Here is a 19,828-nt window from a genome sequence, read left to right as displayed (position 1 = left end):
ATTATTTAGGGAGTATCTGTAATATGTTCTAAGAAGATGTCCCTGTTACATTTGACATTTTCCACTGTGCAAATATTGATATTTTTTGTGTTCCCAATACGACATAAAGTGTGTCTTCATAGCACAGTTAGCTTGAGTTATAACTTGAGTGTTACCCCTAACTTGACACCTGTCCACACACACAAATCTCTACCTCAAGTTAAGTGATGCTTTAAAGCTCAAGGTAGATCACTTGCTGAGGGTTTTGGGGGGCTGATGCTTGAGCTAGTAATGGAGTGGGGATGCAACAGCTGAGTTACAACTCATCAGTAGTAATCCAATCACTCTGTTAATCTGATCACTCTGTGCTGCTAACCAAATCACTCTGTGTAACTCCAGTTTTGTTTTACAGTCTGGTCGCTCTCACTCAAGCTAGGTTTCAAAAAGTACTATGCTAGTGTGCACTAGGGAACTTTGAATTCACACCAGCAGGGTCTACACAGACCAGTTATTGTGCATCACATTAGTGCGCACTGCTGCCCCATGTAGACAAGCCCTCAGATAACTGCTTGCTAGAGGGCAACAGAAAGAATATGCCCTCTAGCAAGCAGTTATCTGAGGGCTTTTAGTTTGGTAAGCTGCACAAAAATACTCTTTAAAAACGTCTTGAAGTTCAGAATGATACTTTTAAAAAAAATGGGCACTAGTCAAAATTCATCCATTGCGTAACTCAAATTCAGTCATTTCAATTACATTGTGTGTGAACTGGGGCCAATTAATTTAGAATCTGAACAATGTTCTTTACCGGAATATACATATAATATTAGCATGGTTCAATTTTTCCCCAAACTAATGGATAGTATCCATTTAAATAATCAGCTGTCAAATTTCATTCCTATAAAAGTATATTTGCAAATATAAATAGATTCAGGACACTGACCAGGTCCTAGACCAGGGGTGGGCAAACTTTTTGACCCAAGGGCCACATTGGGGTTGCAAAACTGCATGGAGGGCCGGGTAGGGAAGGCTGTGCCTCCCCAAACAGCCTGGCCCCTGCCCCCTATCACCCCCTCCCACTTCCCGCGCCCTGACTGCCCCCCTCAGAGCCTCTGACCCATCCAACCCCCCCTGCTCCCTGTCCCCTGACTGCCCCCGGGGCCCCTTATACAACCCCCGGCCCTGGCCCTGGCCCACTTGTCTGGTCACCGCGCCGGCTGGAGCCAGACACACTGCTCGGCAGGAGCGTGCAGCTCCACCGCCCAGAGCGCTGCCCATGCGGCGGTGTGGCTCTGCGGGGGTGGGGACAGTGGGGGAGGGGCCAGGGGCTAGCCTCCCCGGCTGGGAGCTCAGGGGCCGGGCAGGACGGTCCCGTGGGCCGGATGTGGCCGGATGTGGCCCACGGGCTGTAGTTTGCCCACCTCTGTCCTAGACAGTGAGTATGGAATGAAATAGTATCAGTCATTCAGTTGTAGGCCAAGAACGTGAGTCTCCTACTCTACAGAGAGCTCTAGTTCACTTGTGCCTCACTGTGAGGTACTGTATTTTACAAAACAACATCAGAAAAATAGATTACTTCTGTCTTACAAAACACATTGTTTGTACTGACTATTATTATCCTACAGATTTTTCTTAAAAGTAAACTGTCATGATAAAAGGCAATATCATCATAGTTTTGATGGTTGAAATGTCATTACTGACATGTCTACCAGAACAGAGTGATAAATGCAGACTTTTCTAGACTATAGTTCATATCTCTCTTTAATATTGCTTTTCTTACACAACATCATCTACTACTAATTCAGAGTATTGGTACCTAGGGAGTCTTCTTGATGTAGTTTGTAGATTATGCCAGTTTAGTTTCACTGTGTAAACCAGCTTGAAGAAGCATTATTTCAAGCACTACATCTCATCTATCTTTACTTTTGCTTTGTCTTATGAACAAATACTATTTTGGCTTCATCCTATTAAAAGATTTTGTATAAAAGTATAGAATTTTGTAAAAGACGTTTCACTGTGAAAACTGGAAATCCATTAGGAAATCCAAGCTTTACTAGCTTTCCAGTTTAAGAAGTATGGCTTTGATTTATGGCTCAAAGTTGTTCATTTATTATTTTATCTATACTGCCTTGGTTAAAATTTAGTTTTATTGACCACTGCAGCCAGTCTAACCACAAGGGGGCAAATACACACACAGCCTGCTGCTTTCAAGAAACTGATTTGATTCCATGACCAAGTCAGATTGGGAATTGTAACCAATATAACAATAAGTTCCAAATCTCAATGCTTGAGGCAAAACACTTGCTGTAAAACACAATCACCCTTTAAGAAAAGAATGGGGTGAAAAATTCTATACATAAAGCCTCTAAGCACTATTTACTGTAGCTGATACATACCACTAATATGCTGTGAGCAACGGATGTAGAGGACAATGGGGAAAACTACCTTTAATGACTATGGACAAGACATAAATGCTGAAGAGGGAAACAAAAGTGCAAAACACAACAGAAAGTGTGTTCTAAAAGGCATGGTTAGCCAGAGAGCTGAATCTGAGAAATTGCCTCCAACTTCACATTATTTTTGAAAAATACTAGCTTATATGTGTTGCGGTATGAAAGCTTTGCAAGTTTACTTTTAAAACTTACTGGAATGATTTTAAGCCAGTTTAAATTAGGCTTATTCCATTACAAAATTAGCATCTTCTGCAATCTCAATTTATTGCTCCATTGTGAAACTGCTTGTGATACATAAACAAATCTCTGAAGGGAAACAAATCAATAAAATGTCTAATTTAATTAACCATGGTTTTAGATTCATCAAGACAACTCTACAAAAAATAAACCACTTACTTGTCAGTATTTTCCATGTCTTCTTTTCATCATCATAATACTGAACCAAATTGCTGGGTAGCCGGTCAGGTCCGGGAGGCAATCCTCCGACCAGTAACAGCATTTTCTTATTGGAGCGAATTCTTCACCCAAAACAAGAGAAAAGATGAATAATTACATTATTGTAGAGTATTTTTAGTGGCTACAAAATCATAACCATCAAAAGAATGTTCACTGCTTGCAGTTTTCTATTTCATTTTTTGTGTTTCTTTCCCCAATCATGTCTCAACAATTTTTTGAACCAAGCAGAAAAATGATCAGAAAAGCTGCATATCCCTCTACTCATGGAATAATAAGCTTCCTTTATGCAATTTGTTAGAGGTTCATTCTAGAACGACCTTTTTCTTATATTATCCCTTTAAATCATCACTCTTTACAGCTGAATACACATGAAATGCTCTGGAGTTGTACTAAGGTTAAGCATTAAAGTTGCATGTCAAAAATCGTATTAGTCAAAATCGTTATTATAAGCCATTCTACACTCAAAGAACCTTGAAAAAATTAAGGTTATGCAGAGAGTTTGTGAGCCAACTCTTTAATCACACACTGAACTTCCAGTACTATAGTTTAGTACAATTAGTAGCACCAGGCAAGCAGTTATGGGTTAAATGCTAACTTACAAGTACTTTTTTGTTTGTTTAATTTAGCCCAGACTCCTGCTTTCCCATTCCCCCGCACTCCTCCCATTTTCTTTGCTCTCCCCCTGTGCACCACTGGCTATAGCAACACCAATTGGTAAAAATGAGACTGTGATGTTGTTGTGAGCCTCCCCAGAGTGGAGCCCTGCCAATGCTTGCTACTGATCCAGCGGCATGAACCTGCTCGACTGTGCAAAGTCACTCTAATTCCCTCTCTCTGTTTTTCTACCTTCTCCCCCAGGGGGCAACCACTGAAAGGAGTGACTACCCACCCATCAAGAGCTGGCAATTCGCTGCTATTAAGCGTGACCGTGATTCCCAATCTGCTTGGCAGTTCTTAAGAATAGGACTGCAATGTCTCATATGCAGTAAACGCGGTTATCTGCACCCTGGCCTCCACCACTATACCTGATGAACATACATTTCTTTGCAACATTAATGGATTTAGCACAATTGTATGAGAAGAGGGGAAGGAAGTCCTAGACCCCCAGATGAGTCCTGATGCTTTAATAGTCACTTAACATATAATTGAATTTCTATCCGTCACCCTAAGCCTGAAAATGATAAATAAAGAACCCTGATAAAATAATTCATTATATATATGATGGTGATAAAGCATTTTAAAACACACCCATACGATTTATTGTCCATAAGGGACAGCATGTTTGCCATAATACACTCTTGCTATACACCACTGCTTTGTTGAGCAGAATAGTGTTATTGGCACTAATTTAGGTATTTTTAATGAACATTTCTTGCAAGGAAAGCCAGAGAACTCCATTAATCAAGCTCCATTATCACTAAATTGTGTACTCACATCAATAGGGGGAACTCTCTGCATAGAAACTTCATTATTAGTAATACACTCCAGTAGAGGGAGCCTTATCACTGATGTCCATAGACTGTTTTTTTTAAATACAGTTTATATTATTATTTGGCGAGACTGTGACGTCTGACAGACTAATTTACATGTATGTTCATACTATATCCCATTAAAAAATAGTGCAAAATAAACTCTAGCAAGTTTTGATTTTCTTTCAATATTGGTTGCCTTTAGATATGTGCTATCCCACCTGATTTTAATCAGAGGGAGAATGTACAATGGGAGATTCCATCCACATTAAGCTTAGGAATCAAACCTTTTGGATGATACTGTGAGATGTTGCTACACAGAGTACAATTATAGTTCTAGATATTTGGGAAATATGACAACATATCAGAAAGACAGACAGGGGATGCTATAACAGATAGCTTTATTTACTCTGAAATTAATTTAAGGCTTTTGTAAGTCATCAAATTGACAGCACAGGAAATGGAAACCCACAGAATTTATACAGCATGGGCAGTGACAGAGCAAGGTTCTCCACTGTCGTACCAATGTGCTTGAACCCTGATTTGGAGGGAGTCATGCAGTCTTCCTGACAATTCAGTCTTTGGCCTATGCACCAAAACTTCTATTTATTGTCAAATGATGGTTGTTACCAGTCTACTAGACTCCACATGTAAGTGAGATCAGAAATTGACTCACAGTCATTGCCAGAAGGGACCAGATTCAAACTATGACTTAGCTGTCAAATAAATGTTACCAATTCCCTGAGATGTTCAGTTCTTCCAAATAAAGACTTTTAATGAAACTATGGTAGATAGAAAATGTGCAACATAAGTGAATGCTAAACTCTTTTTTGTGACTGTACATGTAACTAGCGGCACAGCAAACTAGAGACATGTTAGTTATGCCTGATCATCCCTAATGATAGAGAATAAATAGTTTATTCTACCCTCTTGTGTTATATGTTATAGTTATATCACAATCAATTCTACTTGTATTATAAAAATTGGAATGCTCTTGAAAGATCTAGTTGATAAAGGAGCATATTTCAGTTTTCAACTTTCATCTAATAAACCCCTTTCTCCTCACAGCATCGTGAAAAACCGATGAACAAATAAGGCTTAATGGCTAAGGTGCAAAATGAAATGTCAGACTTAACTTTGAATTTCAAGACTTTGGCAGCATGCAATCCACCCTCAATTTTATTTAAACAAAATCCAATTTGTATATTTACAGTATCCTGAAGAGGGAGCGACACATCTATAAAAGAAATATTTATTTTTTAAATGTTTTAGTCAATGAGGTAAATAGGAATAGTTTTATAAAAGTTCATATGAATTCAATAGCCAGGATCTTTTTGAGGAAAAGCATCTGGATCTTCCAGATAATTACTATATGTTTTTTATCAAAAATATGCACTATTTAATTGATTTATGTTCAGAAACATTCCAATGTATTGGGTAAATACAAGTGACTATATTTCTTTATAAAGCATGTTTTATTGGGTTGGTAGACTAGATTCAAAGGTGCTTTTCTGATCTTTGGAGTAAATGCATCTATTCTAGGTTTTGAAATATGTATTTTTATTTACTAGCTCATACTATATACATGTTTGATATTATATCCAGTAATAGTATTACAGCAGAATGTTAACCTATACACACATATTAAAACATGATACATGTGAAAAATCTCACGGTTCATAGGTAGTAACCTATTTTCAAACATGAATGTAATTAAATAAAAACAGTATGATAAAAGCATAGTCTAAAGCTCATGTGATTTGCTAGCAGAACCCTAAGAGAGATATTTTCCCTATTACATTGCTACTTAGTTATTTTGGTAATGTGCAATTATCATCTGAAACACTTCAGATTACAACTGAAACACTTTCTTTTTATATTCTATATTTCATAGCATTGTATGTCACATGACATATTAATAGGATCATGATTCACATTCACACTAATATGGCTATTTATATTCCCTGATACTCAGTTAATACTAGTAGATCCCAACCTGGGGAGGTTGAAATGTTGTTGACTGTAGCAGGCATACTTGTGTGGTATTAACAGCTGATATATGCGACTCTAAGTATCCTTTCCTGTAAACGTTTTTTTGATACCCAAGCTCCAAGGGGACTATTCTCCCCGATGCAGACACATACTCCTGTTAATTATTATTATTATTTTCCATGATAGCTGCTGCAATATGAAAATCTCAAAACACTTAATAAACCATAATTAAGCCTCAGAGAACCCCAAGCCATGTAGAATTTATTTTACCCATTTCAGGGTGTGTAAAGTGAAGCAAAGGTATTTTAAGGCCAAAATTTTAAAACTTGGATGTCTCAAGTCAGGCACAAAAACCAATATATTTAAACACCTATATGAGTGGCCTGATTTTCAAAGATGCTGAATTCCCACAACTCCTACGGACTTCAAAGGAAGCTGCAAGTGCTCAGCATCTCTGAAAACCTGGCCACTTATTTAGAAGTCTAAGCTAACTTTACGTTCACAGGTTGAAAATTTTAGCCTAAAGGCATGCCTACACGGCATTCTTCTTTTGGCGGCGTGTTCAGTACACAAATATAGCCACCCTAGCACAGGTATAACTGCAGTGGAGCCGGTGACACACAGCTTAGGTGAGTACAATGAAGACACGCCTGATGGGTGTGGATATAAGCCATACTTCCCAATCTACACTGCTATTTTTAGTGTCCTGCTGCCTCCTTGCTGCTGGAACCTTTCCGCTGTGCAGGAACAGACTTCACCAATAGGGAAAGGCTGTGGCAGAAGGAAGACAGGGAGAAAGACGCAGGCAGCTCCCTGCTACTGAGCCTTTCCCTGATGCAGGTAAAGACTCTGGCAGCAGTGAAATGCTTTGGCAGGGGGGTCTCCCCAGTGCCTCCCCCCTGCCAGACCCTTTCCTTGCTGCAGTGAAAGATTTTGGCAGCAGAGAGCTACTGAAGCCTTTCCCTGATGCCTGAGTATTTCACTGACACGTGTAGCTATCCACCGCACTGTGGACACTTCTTGCTTTTCACAACAGCATGAAGTTACACCTCTCCTACATGTTGCCCTGCCAGTCATGTGTAAAATAAATGTAGTCTAAGTGTCTTGCTCATGGTTATGCAGTGAATCAGTGGTAGAGACAGGCACAGAATTCAGAAGTCCTGACACCCAGTCACCATCCAAAGCAATTATTCAGTCTTGCCATCTCCATGTTAAAGTAAAACAATACCAGGGAAAATATCTTCCTTGCTGATTTATTTTTTCTGATTAACCACCCCCTGTTGGGCTTTCCTCATCTCTGTAGCTACTGATAGCAGTTCAGAATTCTCTCTGTTGGGGAAGGAAGGAAAACCCCACCTATTCCAGGTCTGAAAGATTTCAAACTGAGTAAGAAAACATCATATTAATTAATGTTTAAAGAATAGATTGGAATAAAATACAGAAATGTCAATCTATTAACTTTTTACACATACTGTGTATGCTATTAAAAGTAATGAAGAAAACTGCATTATTAGGGGGGATCCAGATTGGTGGTTATGTTAATCAAAGAACAGAAATTAGTAGATAAAAATGTGACCCCAGTTCAGTAAGCCATGATCAACTTTATGAACATGTTTAAATCCCACTGAAGTAAATTAAGTACTTTGCTGAATGGAGCCTATATAGGCCAACCTAGCACTGTTCAAAATAAGTAGTAAGAGTCCTAAGAAAATGATACTGGCAGAATGAGCTGGGTTAGTTACCAGTATAAACAAATAATTATTTTAAGGCTTAGATTTGACCTAAAAGTTAAAAATACATTTAAATATACAGCCTCATTCAGCCCTGGTGTTAGACCATTAGTTTAAATGAAATCACACCAGGGATTAGTTTGGCTCACAGTGCCCATGACAGTTCTTGGAAAACTTTTTTTCCCAAAAGATGCATCTGAATGGAACAGTGGCCAGTTCATAATGCCTAACAAAGGTCCGAACAGAGAATCAGATTGCTGCACTGCAAATCTCTTCTGCTGCTGTGGCCATCCTCTTGGCCCAGGTTGAGGGTATTGGTCTTGCAGAATTTGCGATAAATCCCTAAAGAACCACCTTGCCAAGTTCTATACAGCCTCTTTTAATGCAAGATATGAGCCATCTGAAGATTGTTTACTTTGATGCTTTTTGTCTTCTGCAGTTTAGCTGGAAAGACAAAATAAGTTCTGAGGCTTCATCAATCTTTTTTTACTCTTTATGGGCACTTGGAGAACTCTTTTCACAGCACGTTTACATCACAGCTTTCCTTTTTCATGCTCTGGTTTAGGGTTGAAATTTGGGAAGATAGTCTCTTGTGGCTGGTAAATTGACATTGGACATAAGTGGCAGGGATGTTTTAAGAACTATCTTAATGCTGTGGGAGTGCAATATAGGGTCTTCTAAGGCTAATGTATCCAGTGCTGACCCTCTCATTTCACAGGTAACCATGAGCAGAAACATTCATTTAACAGACAGAAGATACCAGGATACAGAGGTTCAAATGTGGGCTTACTGACAGCTTGGAACACCAAATTTAAGTTTCGGTTTGGACACAAATTTTTTGATAGGTTTTATTAGATTCAGACACCAGTTGGGGATGTATACGTATCTGGGATCATTTATCTGACCCTAATATAACTGAGAGACAAGGTGGGCGAGGTAATATCTTTTATTGAACCAACTTCTGTTGGTAAGACAGACAAGCTTTGGAGCTACACAGAGCTCTTCTTCAACTGGCAGAACAAGGGTCTAAACTTTTAGAGTACTCAAAGTGTGCCCTAAGGACATGCCCTTCTGTAGAAAGTCTGGGATGTGGGGAATATTTTTTTCTTAGGGTCACAGTTCTTGTCTCAATGCCAATATATGAATTTTAGCCAAATTCTGGAGTGTGCTCTATAGGTTCCCTACATAACAATATCCTAGAAATGATTTGGTTAGAACAACTTTTTTCCCCAACATATTCCTTTCCTTAGGAGGAGGCACCTGTGAGGAACTGAATGAGAGTTTTCTCATTCAGTTTGATGCCATGAAGATGGTATATACTCTTTCTGTTTTTATTATCTGTATAGGCCTGCTTAGCAGAGTACCCAGAGACAATGTGTATATTGTAGTAGAATTAATAGCTACATCTGTCTAAGCCTTCATTTGGTGACTCCAGGAAATAACTTTTTTCCCCATTCATTTTCTAGGGAGAGGAAGGGATGATTGGGGATTGACCTGCAGACTATTTGAGGGGTTGGGGATCTGGGACAGGAAATGGTGTATGATGTTGGGTAGAGGTTGGGGGAAGTTAACAAGTTGGGGGAGTGACCTGTTGTGGGGATTGATGTCTGTTTGTGATCTTCTTGATCTATTGAAATGTTTTAATTTTTGTCCAGCACACAGATCACTGGATAAGTACTTCATAAATAAATAAGAAATAAGATACTCATTCCTAGAACATTTTTTTTAATCTCTGTCTTGTGATTGACCTTGGAAGCAGAAGTCTAACTTGAGGCTGACTGTATCAATGAGAAATATGATTGAAGATTTCATGATTAAAGCACTACTGTGACTGTTGATGAGGTTGCCTGCTAACCACTATGCTTTTTTTATGTTTGTTTCATTTTATGTACATTTCCTATATGATTGTCAAGGGAATTTCCACCCACGCTATTAAGACTAATGATTCCTGAGGTGACCCAGAGTTCTGAGTACCTTTCAGACTTTTTTACTTGGTTTCATGTTGTTACTAACATGTGATCGTTTCTGAGTTTATTCTGAAAAGTTAAGATAGCAGGCTTCTCTGTTCTTAGTTCCAGGACACTCAGATTGAATATCTTCTTATTTGGTGGTTAGATCACCTGTGTTGTTATATGGACTAAGTATGGGCTGCTATCCTTGAAGGTTGTCCTCCATTATTACTGTTTCTCTCGGAGGAACACCTAATAATGTCCTTTTCATCACTGTCTCCTTACATTACTAGCTTATTATTCATATTGACTAGAGATTGGTACCAGTTCTTCATAAAGAATCTCTGCAGCTATCGCATATGGAATCCTGCCATGGTTGTTATATCAATACATGAAACCACTGTTCCTTGTAGCTTGAGTGAGACGCTAATATGTGCTTTCTTTGCCCATGTTCCATTGTGATTAGTCAGCCAAACTTATCTTCTTCAATCTTTCCTCTGTCAAAGGTATTTCTCATCTTGTGTCACTGACTATGTTGAAACCAGTTTTTTTGTGTGGAAATTTATGAATCCATTTTTCTGTATTTCTGTTGCTGCAGAGTTAGTTGCTTCCTATACTTGCTCCTATACTCCTATGATTATATCGACACTACAAAGTCATCCAAGCACAGGTATTTGTAAATTCACTGAGACCTGAGCTTTGCAAACATGTCTACTAACAACCCAATGAATCCCTGAGGCACTCAATGTGATCTCAATGGAATGAACTTATACTCACAATGTTTAGCTTCCTAAGTGAGTAATAGAAACCTTCCATGCCAGTTTTATTGGCATGTAGACCTTTGAAAGATCTATGAATGTTATTAAGTTTCCTGATGATATGGGCCTTTGCTTGATTACAATGTTGGAAGTCTGTGTCAGGGTCCCCACAGCTGAACCCAGACCCAGCGCATTACCTTCAGACACATCCTTAAACCCTGCAGCAGGGGAGGGTCCCTGGCTGCTTAATAGTGTTCCATGCCTGCAGCTATGTTTCCGGTCCTGCTCCCTACTCTCAGCTCCTTCCCTGCTCCTGCCTCTTGTGCTGTATTCCTAGATTCACCCCTGGTTTTCTCCCTATAGCTCAGAGTTCCAGATTTCTGCTCCTGCCCCTGCTCCAGCTAATAATCTGGTTCTGACGCTTGACTTCTGATTCCTGGCTCTTGACAGTGCTTCACTACCTGGACTTGGTATCTCGGCTCCTGATTTGGGCTCTTGCCACTAGGCCTGGTCACCGCTGCTCCACTAGGCCACCCTCCTGCCCTGACCAGTAGGTAAGATTGACTACAGCCTGTTCCGTAACAGTATGTGGCTGTATGGCGTACTCTACCTCAATTTATTCTTTCCTGCTATCTGTGGTTCCTTTTCATTAGGAAGCTGGGCTTAGGAAATGAGAATTGCTGCTGTTATCTGAGTAGAAGTGATCTTGGCTTGATTTGTCTCCTCCATTGCCTCTGTTCCTAAACATGTTTCTTTTGTATCCTGAGTTCTTTCTAAAATTTCTCCCTGAGTCCCACAGGAGCTCTAAAAGGGCTGTCTGTTCCTTTAAGGTTGGTTATCTTCTTTTCCTCTTGGGTTTCTGAAGGAAAGACATTTTATTTATTTATTTATAAATTTTTGTCTGCTGTATCAGCTTCTACTTTTTCCAGCTTCTCCCTGAACAGTTTGCTTCTTTCAAACTTGGCAGGTGATAATAGTTCTTCAAAGTTGGCTGTCTGCCTTCGAAGGACACAGCAAGAGATATCTACTAGCAACAATACTGGGTGCCATGGTCCTTAAGGGAAGTTTCAGGAGCCAGTGATTATCTCAGCTATGAAAAATGATGCCAAGAAGTATTTTGGATGATAGATTTTAACTTCCAGTCCTTTGAAACTTCTATATATTTTATTTTGTTACACTAAGCAGGAGCTGGATGGCAAAGCCAGTGGTGAATAGAGCTAGATGGGAAATGGTTTATCAGATAGATTTCAAAATTGTTCCCACCCTGAATATGGACAAAAAGTCAAACTCAAAATTTTTTAGTGAACCATAAATAATAATACAAAAAATCAGTTCAGGACAATTGAAACATTTCATTTTGATCATTTTGAAATCTTTGTTTAGAGACTATCAAAACATTTTATTTTGATTTTAAGTGGAGTGGATTTCTGAGTAGAGAAATTAATTGAAACTAACCCATTCCTGCAAAAAGTTTTGGTTTCAACAAATTAGCATTTTCCAGAGAAAAAAATATTTTGCTGAAAAATTCCCAATCACCTCTACAGTGGACTCCAGCCCAAAATTTCTCCTAAGGGGCCCCACTAACTTAAAATATGTTTCTTCTTTTGAGAAGACATCTTGTTGTGCAATAATAATCATGGCCTTTGTCAGGGATGAAGCTGCATTCACTTTTTGGGATAGAGAGAGACTTTGCTGCATTTTCTAAGACTTACCTGAACTATCAAATAGTGATCTTATTTTTACTGGGATTTTCTCTCAATGTGTGTTTAACAGAACTCAGATCCCTTTCTTGGGAAAAAACATTAGCTGTTGATTTTATTTTCTGTCTTCAGCTTTTCCTCACAAATATCCAGGTTGGTTATCACTCTTTTGAATACAGAGTTGAATGATTCTACTGAGGCAGACCTTTCATTTACAATAGCCAGCAATTTCAGATTCAGAATTTCAGAGTTCTCCTTCCTCCACTGAGGAACTTCTCTGCCTTCAAGATCCATGTGCAGAAGGAAACATGTGCATGATGCTATCCTCCTTCAGCCATCCTTACCTCTGCTCTCCAGGGGATCGGGATGCATGCTGGGGAAAGGGCACCAGAAGAATGGATTGGGGGCTGGGAGGGGAAAATCCCACTCAGAACACTAGTATGGCTGGGGAACATGCACATCCTCCTCCCTCTGGCTCCATAGTACTAACATGTAAAAGATAATACAGCCCGCCTCTGCTTGTTCCATGAAGCCTCTCACTGATGGGTCGCCTCCTTTAGATGAATTTCTGGGGCAACTGCAATTAGAGCAGTGTTCTCAAGGAGCGGGCCACTGTGGGGAGAAGGCCTCATTGAATGACTCAGGTTGAGCTCCTAAGAATCCTCAAAGTTTGTGACTGGGCCCCACAGCAGGTTTCATGTGGTAGAGGGTGAAGGCACATCCAGCCCCTTCCAAACTGAATGACTGAGGAGTAACCCTGTGAAGAGATTTCCACCCTCATTAGCTCCCTCCCAGGGAGATATCTTATTTTATGTCAGTGCTCATACTTAAATATCATACTTCGTTGATGGTCCCCACACTAGAGACCATCAAAACAGTCCTTGGGATGCTGTAGGTGATGATGTGTTTCTCCTTGCTCACACTACAGTTGGGCCTAGAAACTGGATAGCACTTAACCCCTCTGTAGTTGTGAAGCATTTCATCATCTCATCTGTCTAATAAGGATCCCGCTGAAGAATTGTCCTGACCTACTGTTTAAGCAGCAGTCTCGCTGGAGTCTCAGTATCCCCTTCCACAATGGTCAGATCTTTAATCCTCCCTCTCTGTCTTGGATATATTAACATACCTATGCTTACACTTGGATGCACAAATGGATGCCCATACGGCAACTGAAACTAATTAGGATTAAACTGACTACAGTTCTTTGGTTCATTTCCCTGCAGCCTCCAATGTCAGTCGCTATTCGGCAGCTCAGTTGAGAGAGTCCTGTTGTAGGTACAATTTACAGATGTTAATTCAGGCACATAAGGCCTGATCCAAAGCCTACTGAAGTCAATGGAAAGCCATGATCCAATTCCACTAAAATCAATGTGAGTCTTTCCACTGATTTCAATGGCAGAAGATTGGGCCCTGTATTACCAGACCTATGGATATTTGTATAGAGGTTATTACAGCAACCTATGTACTATCCTCTTTATCATACGGTACAAACACACATATACACATATTTCCATAAAAAAGAGTTGGCCTGATTCTGCTCTCACTTATGCCAGAATAAAGCCCTGATTCAGTAAGAAAAGCCAATGGTGAAATTCCCATTGACTTCAGTGGATCCAAAATTTCTCCCATGTGACTAACTTTAAGCATGTGAGTGATCCCACTGGGCATGTACTTAAGGACCTACCTGAACCAGGGTCTATATCAGGAGCAAAGAAGTCAAAGAAGTGACCCGTGCAAAATTTGTAAAAGGCACACCAGAATAAAGTTAAGTATGTGCTTAAGTGCTCTGCTGAATCAGAGCCCAATTATTCAGCACCTTGAAGGATCAAGCCTCTAGCATACCACAGTGTTTAATGGGAATATTACTCTTAAATTTTCTTAAAAATTACAGTTTAGTTGTAGTCTGAAAGGTAACTTTGCAAAAAAAGTCATTATGGGGTTCCATCTTTATTGTCTCTGTGGCTTCCAGAAAGAATCTGCTTGGTTTATAGGTGGAAATCTGTTTTCTTTTACTAACTGAGACTCCTGAAAATCCAACATGAAAGTCAAACTGGACTCCTTCTAGTTCATGCATTAGCAACAATACAGATTTTGCATTTGGAACTCAGTAAATAATTTTGTTCCTTCTGCATGAGCCAGAATAAAATCCAGTTCCCTCTCCCATAGCTATATTGGCTCTGCAGTGCTGAAAAGAGTGAAAACTTATTTTAGGCAGTATAGTAAATAGATATGACTCAGAACACATTCAAGGGACATCTCTGTTAAGTAAGATGGTACCATTTTTATGTAGTTACTTTTAAAAGCAAAACAACCATATGTTAAGCTTTCTGATATTTACTTTTCCTACTTGGTGAGAATTTAAGAAATGTGAGTAGGTCAAATCCCAAAGTAGTTGTGTGCTATAATTCTCAAGTAGTACATTAGAGACAAAGGTGTTGTTTTAAGTAAGGAAGAAAGTTATCAGGTGAATTTTTAGTGTGTGTGTGATCTTCCCAATTTCTTCTATGCTTACCAAGCAGATGTCTATGTCACTGTGCTGTTTACTTCTCAGTGATTAAAAACTTTAGTGTACATAGGGAGTAAAGTACATAGTTCTTAAAGACCCATGAATCCTTTTTGAATAACCTTTTATCATTTTTTTGAAGTTCTAATCTATTAAGGTTATTATTGCTCCCAGGAAACCAATAGTGAACTTTGACAATCCTACAAATATTTCTTTTCATCCATTTATTTTACTGTTCAGTAATTTTTAGATATTATTTTTCAAATTCATAATTCTAGAAAATGTTGCCATATTTTTTTCTTAAAAATAACATTTTTACTGAAAGTTAAGACTATCAGAGATCATAGTTTTAGCAAATACATACATAGCAGACAGCAAAAGCTTGTCTGGATAGGTGTATAAGTTTGTCTTTGTTTATTTCTTTCATTTCACTAGGTAAAACAGTACTTCTTACTCAATAGACCAGTGCTTTGTATGTATTCTGAGTCATATTTAGTCAGTAAAGTAAGTAGATACGTTTTCACTCTTGTCAGAACTTCAGTGTAGCTAAGAGAGAGGGATCTGAATTTTTAAAGGCATGTGCGGATTAGTACAATCTGATGGAACAATGAGGTGATTTTAAGATCATCAAGACACAACAATGGATCTTGAATTAATATTATCAATTCTGTGCTCTGCAATCCAGTCCCAAATATGAAAATACACAAAATGCATTCTAGTTTGTTTTGGTACTTCAATATTTTAACACTTCATGGAAGGTTGTATGTATGTTTGTAAAATTAGATTTAAAATGTTTTAGACCTACCACTTGTGATGCTCAAAACAAAACAGAAGCTAGTTACAACACTGTTTCTAAACATATGTTAAAGTTGAGAAGGTGACAGCGTGTTATTCTCCTTTTAAAGTTAATAAAAGGATGTCTGGAATATTATCAACAATACCAGATCTATTCCAAATAAAAAATATGATTTTCATAGTCTCTCTTAGCCAATTAAACTGCCATTTAGGAGCCAATTTAAGTCTGTTAAGTACAATCCTTTATGTACTTTCCTGCTTAAAGGAAAAGACCACTTCCAGCAGCAGGAGTATCAGATTCTTACAGCATCCATGACACTTGTAAGCATTCAGTGGTCAGAACACCACTACATATCCTTCAAATGATATGGACCAGTGAAGCTGGAAGGTATCTTCACTGAACCAAACAGCCTGGTATCTCAGCAATCCACCAGGACATGAGCCCCAGCATGCCCCAGGGTGGTGTGCAGAATCTAGACTGAAACAGGTAGTGGATTTTGCATTTTGAAAGTCAACTGTTCTGAATGTTGAAATCTAAGGATATTTACCAGAAATACTTTTTGCTGCAAATGTTTGTATTCATTTTTGATTCCAGTATCTAGCAATAGGAATTATTTAGATACTTTGGTGATGGGTGTAAACAAAATCCTAAAACAGACAAACAGAGATAATAAAGGAAGGCACTTATAGTATTTCTAAAGCTAAATCATCTGGGTACATATTAAAATTAGAGTTTCAAAAAATATTCTGCATTAACAGTAAAATATCATGTAATTTAAAATATTAATATTATACCACTCTTTCCTATTAATACCAGGTATTAATAATAGCCCACTTAATATCAGTAATAGTTATAATGCAGAGCTAAATCTTCTAAACATGCACTGATTTTTGTAATACTGTGTCTCCATGTTTGCTTTATATCATTCCATTTTTTGAACAAAATGAAGTACATGCCTATTGTAAGAGAAGAAAAATTAAACCCTTCAAATATCCTTTTAATTTAGTTTCCATTTACTAACTACTCATTAAACTATATGGTATGCTTTCACCTCCTGACACTAACCTCACATTGTCAATCTTCTACATCACGATTCATTACCTCATTAATACGAAAATAACTGAGATGTCATAGATATAAACATTATGAAGTCACAAGTTTTGATGCATAATATGTAATTTATCTGAACGTCAATAATATCAGAACAAGTATGACTACAATTCTTTTTACAAAAATCAATTAATGGGATTTAAGTATATGTATTATAGTTTAAAATGTATTGTATTGAAGATGCATCCTCTTTTTTAAAGAGAGAAAATTGCAGGGAAATGGCCTATAATAATTACAAGAACTTCTCAAGTCATGAATCTTTACATGCACGGTCAAATCTAACACTTACACTTTAATGCTATGGATTAGGCATCATATCTTATGGAGTTGTGCTGATTACCACAATAGGAAGATGGGAAGCTGACAAGATACTAACTCCTAATGCAAACAGCCCAGGGAGCTCATAATAGGATTTAAAACTGATGCTAGTAAACCATGCCTGTTTCCCATACAGTCTTCTTCCCACATTATATTGTAAGAGGCAGCAACTAAATTGTAATCCTGTTTGCAATACACACCTCTAAAAACAGTTTTGTAAATGGATAGCTACGCATATACCAAACTATATGGTGCTGTAGTGTCTGGAAAACAGCATAGTATCTTTTCCCCTTTGCTGTATTTCCAACCACCCAGCACTGACATGGTGTGCAGTGGGAAATTACCCCTCCCTCTCTTTACCCTAGTCAGTTTCCCGTTAAAGGTGTCGTAGCTTCATAAATTAATGGAGAGATTTTAAAAGACAGAAGCTTTTGCTCTCAGATATTAGACAGATCAGCATCAACTTCGGCATCAGCAACTTCTCTGATCACTGAGGAAAGGGGAGGGAACAAAAAAAGTTTGTTTGGCAGGGCTGGGGGGAAAGGGTAGCACTGCAATCCTTCATTTCCATCTTTGTCTGATTTGTACTGAACAAGATGACACTGAAGAGATATGAAACTTTATTATCAAAAGTCCTTTCCCGGAGACGAAGGTAGGTTAAAATATTACAAAGAGGTACAGTTAGCTAGGGCTATAGCAAAACCTTCTAGAAACGTTAGTTGCACAGCACAATCATTCCATATCAAACTGACCGCACAGATCATAACTAATGGATCAACAACACTACCCACGTTTTTGCTCCTTTAGGGTGTAATACACTTGGTATTTCTCTGATGCGACTGTGCATTTTATATCTGATACCTGTGGCTGTGTCTGCCCCCCGCCCCCAGCTCAGTGTGTGGGTGGGCGAGAGGGGGCTCCCTCCTCCCCTCTGCATGCTCCTCACCCCAGCTCTCTTCCTTTGTTGGATCTTTTCACTGAACTCAACTTTTACCCCTCCAGCCATTTATTGAAAATCACTAAGTTTGTGACTGAATCACCCCCACCCCTCCCACTTGCCAGCCACTGTCCTCCATTCAGCTTCCCCCTTACCTGCTGGCCAGGCTCTGCCTGCAGTGCTGCCTGAAGGGCATCAGGTGGTAGTTCATGGCGTCCAGCAGCAGCTTCTGGCAGACGGGGTCGGTGCGCATGAAATCCACCGACTGGACCCGCTCCACCAGCTCCGGGGCCGGAATGAGGGCGAAGCGGAGGCGCTTCATGAGGTCCGGGGCGTATTGCATGCGGGTCTCCCGGTCGTGCTCCAGCCAGAGCACGGACATTTGGAAGAGCGCCAGCTCCGATTCCACAGGGGGAGGCAGCGAGTCGAGCAGGGCGCGCATCTCCTCGAAGTTGAGCAGCAGCACGTCCTCCACCAGGTACTTGTTGGCCAGCTTCTTGGTCTCCTCCAGGCCGTGCAGGGCGGCGATCTTGCACACCTGCTTGTAGTTCTGCACGGAGATCTGGTCGTTGAGGAACTGCACGCACAGCTTGGTGACCTGCGGGATGTGCAGGATCTTGCTGACCGACAGCACCTCCTCCACCGTGTCCAGGGACAGGGTCACGTTGGCCGTGTACAGGTACTCCAGCACCAGGCGCAGCCCGATGGACGAGCAGCCTTGCAACACCAGGTTGTTGATGGCTCTGGGGCTGGCCAGCAGCTTGTCCTCTGGGGAGGAAGAAGGGGTGCCGGGCTCCTCCTGCTGCTGCTCCTTGGGGGGTCCCCCCAGGCCCAGTCCGTCCTGAGCGCCCGGCCCCAGAGCCAGGGGTTGGGGGTTGCCGCCACCGCCGCTGCTGGAGAAGAGGGATCGGAAGTACTGGGAACAGGAGGCCAGCACGGCCTTGTGGCAGTGGAACTGCTGGCCCTGGGCCGTCAGGGTCACGTCGCAGAAGAGCTGCTTCCTCCACAGCAGGTTGAGGCCATGCAGCAGGTTGTCGCTGTGGCTGGGGTCGAAGGTGGAGGTCCTGTCCCCGGATCTGGACATGGCGAGCAGCCTCAACGCACCTGCCTTTAAACCCTCCTCCAACCTGGGCAAAGGGGGCAGGGGAGGGAAGGGGACAACAATAAACACAGAGCTTTACAGCAGGCCTGGAGCACTCATCATTGCTAGATGTGCATGTTTGCAACGAAAGAGTCTCTCCACTCAGCCGCCCCCTTCCCAGAGCAACGGCCCTAAAGCCATGCACAGCAGCAGCAAGCTGGCGCCGGGTGCACCTTGGGGCTGGAGGCTGCACAAGCTCCTGGGGCCGGTGCCTGGCGCGGGGGCTTTGTCCTCCATGCACAGGGCTTGTGTAACGAGGGAGCAGAAGGAAGCAGAGGGGCAGGGAGAAGCGCGGCTTGGAAACCCCCCACCCCCCAGTTTGCAAATCGGGCTTGTTTCCAGGGGAGGAGCGAGGAGTTGGGGGCTGGTTTCAAATGTGAAAACTCTGCGATGCCCCGAGAAACTAGCGATGCCCTGAGAAAAAACACAACCTTCCCCCTCCCCCGCGTCAGCCCAGCCTCGGCGGCTCCCTGCCCAGCCTGTTGCTCTCCCTCCCCTCTGCTGCTCGCGGCTCTACAGCGCCGGGCTCCGCTTGGCCCC

General features: G+C 40.7%; 1 protein-coding gene across 1 annotated transcript in view; it reads right to left on the bottom strand.

Moving 5' to 3' along the window:
• Window positions 1-19,490, bottom strand: part of KLHL14 (kelch like family member 14) — a 77,865-nt gene extending 58,375 nt beyond the window's left edge. Inside the window, exons 1-2 of the mRNA XM_054018209.1 lie at window positions 18,303-19,490; window positions 2,826-2,947 (exon numbers count right to left, since the gene is read on the bottom strand). Of these exons, the coding sequence (XP_053874184.1) occupies window positions 2,826-2,947; window positions 18,303-19,231 (1,051 nt within the window). The 5' untranslated portion in view covers window positions 19,232-19,490. The remainder of the gene's footprint in view (window positions 1-2,825; window positions 2,948-18,302) is intronic.
• Between the last annotated feature and the right edge of the window lie 338 nt (window positions 19,491-19,828).

This window comes from Malaclemys terrapin, chromosome 2 (assembly GCF_027887155.1).
Source record: "Malaclemys terrapin pileata isolate rMalTer1 chromosome 2, rMalTer1.hap1, whole genome shotgun sequence".
Lineage (NCBI taxonomy): Eukaryota > Metazoa > Chordata > Testudines > Emydidae > Malaclemys > Malaclemys terrapin.
Note: the sequence above shows the minus strand (reverse complement) of the source record. Positions and strands in the feature narration are given on the sequence as shown.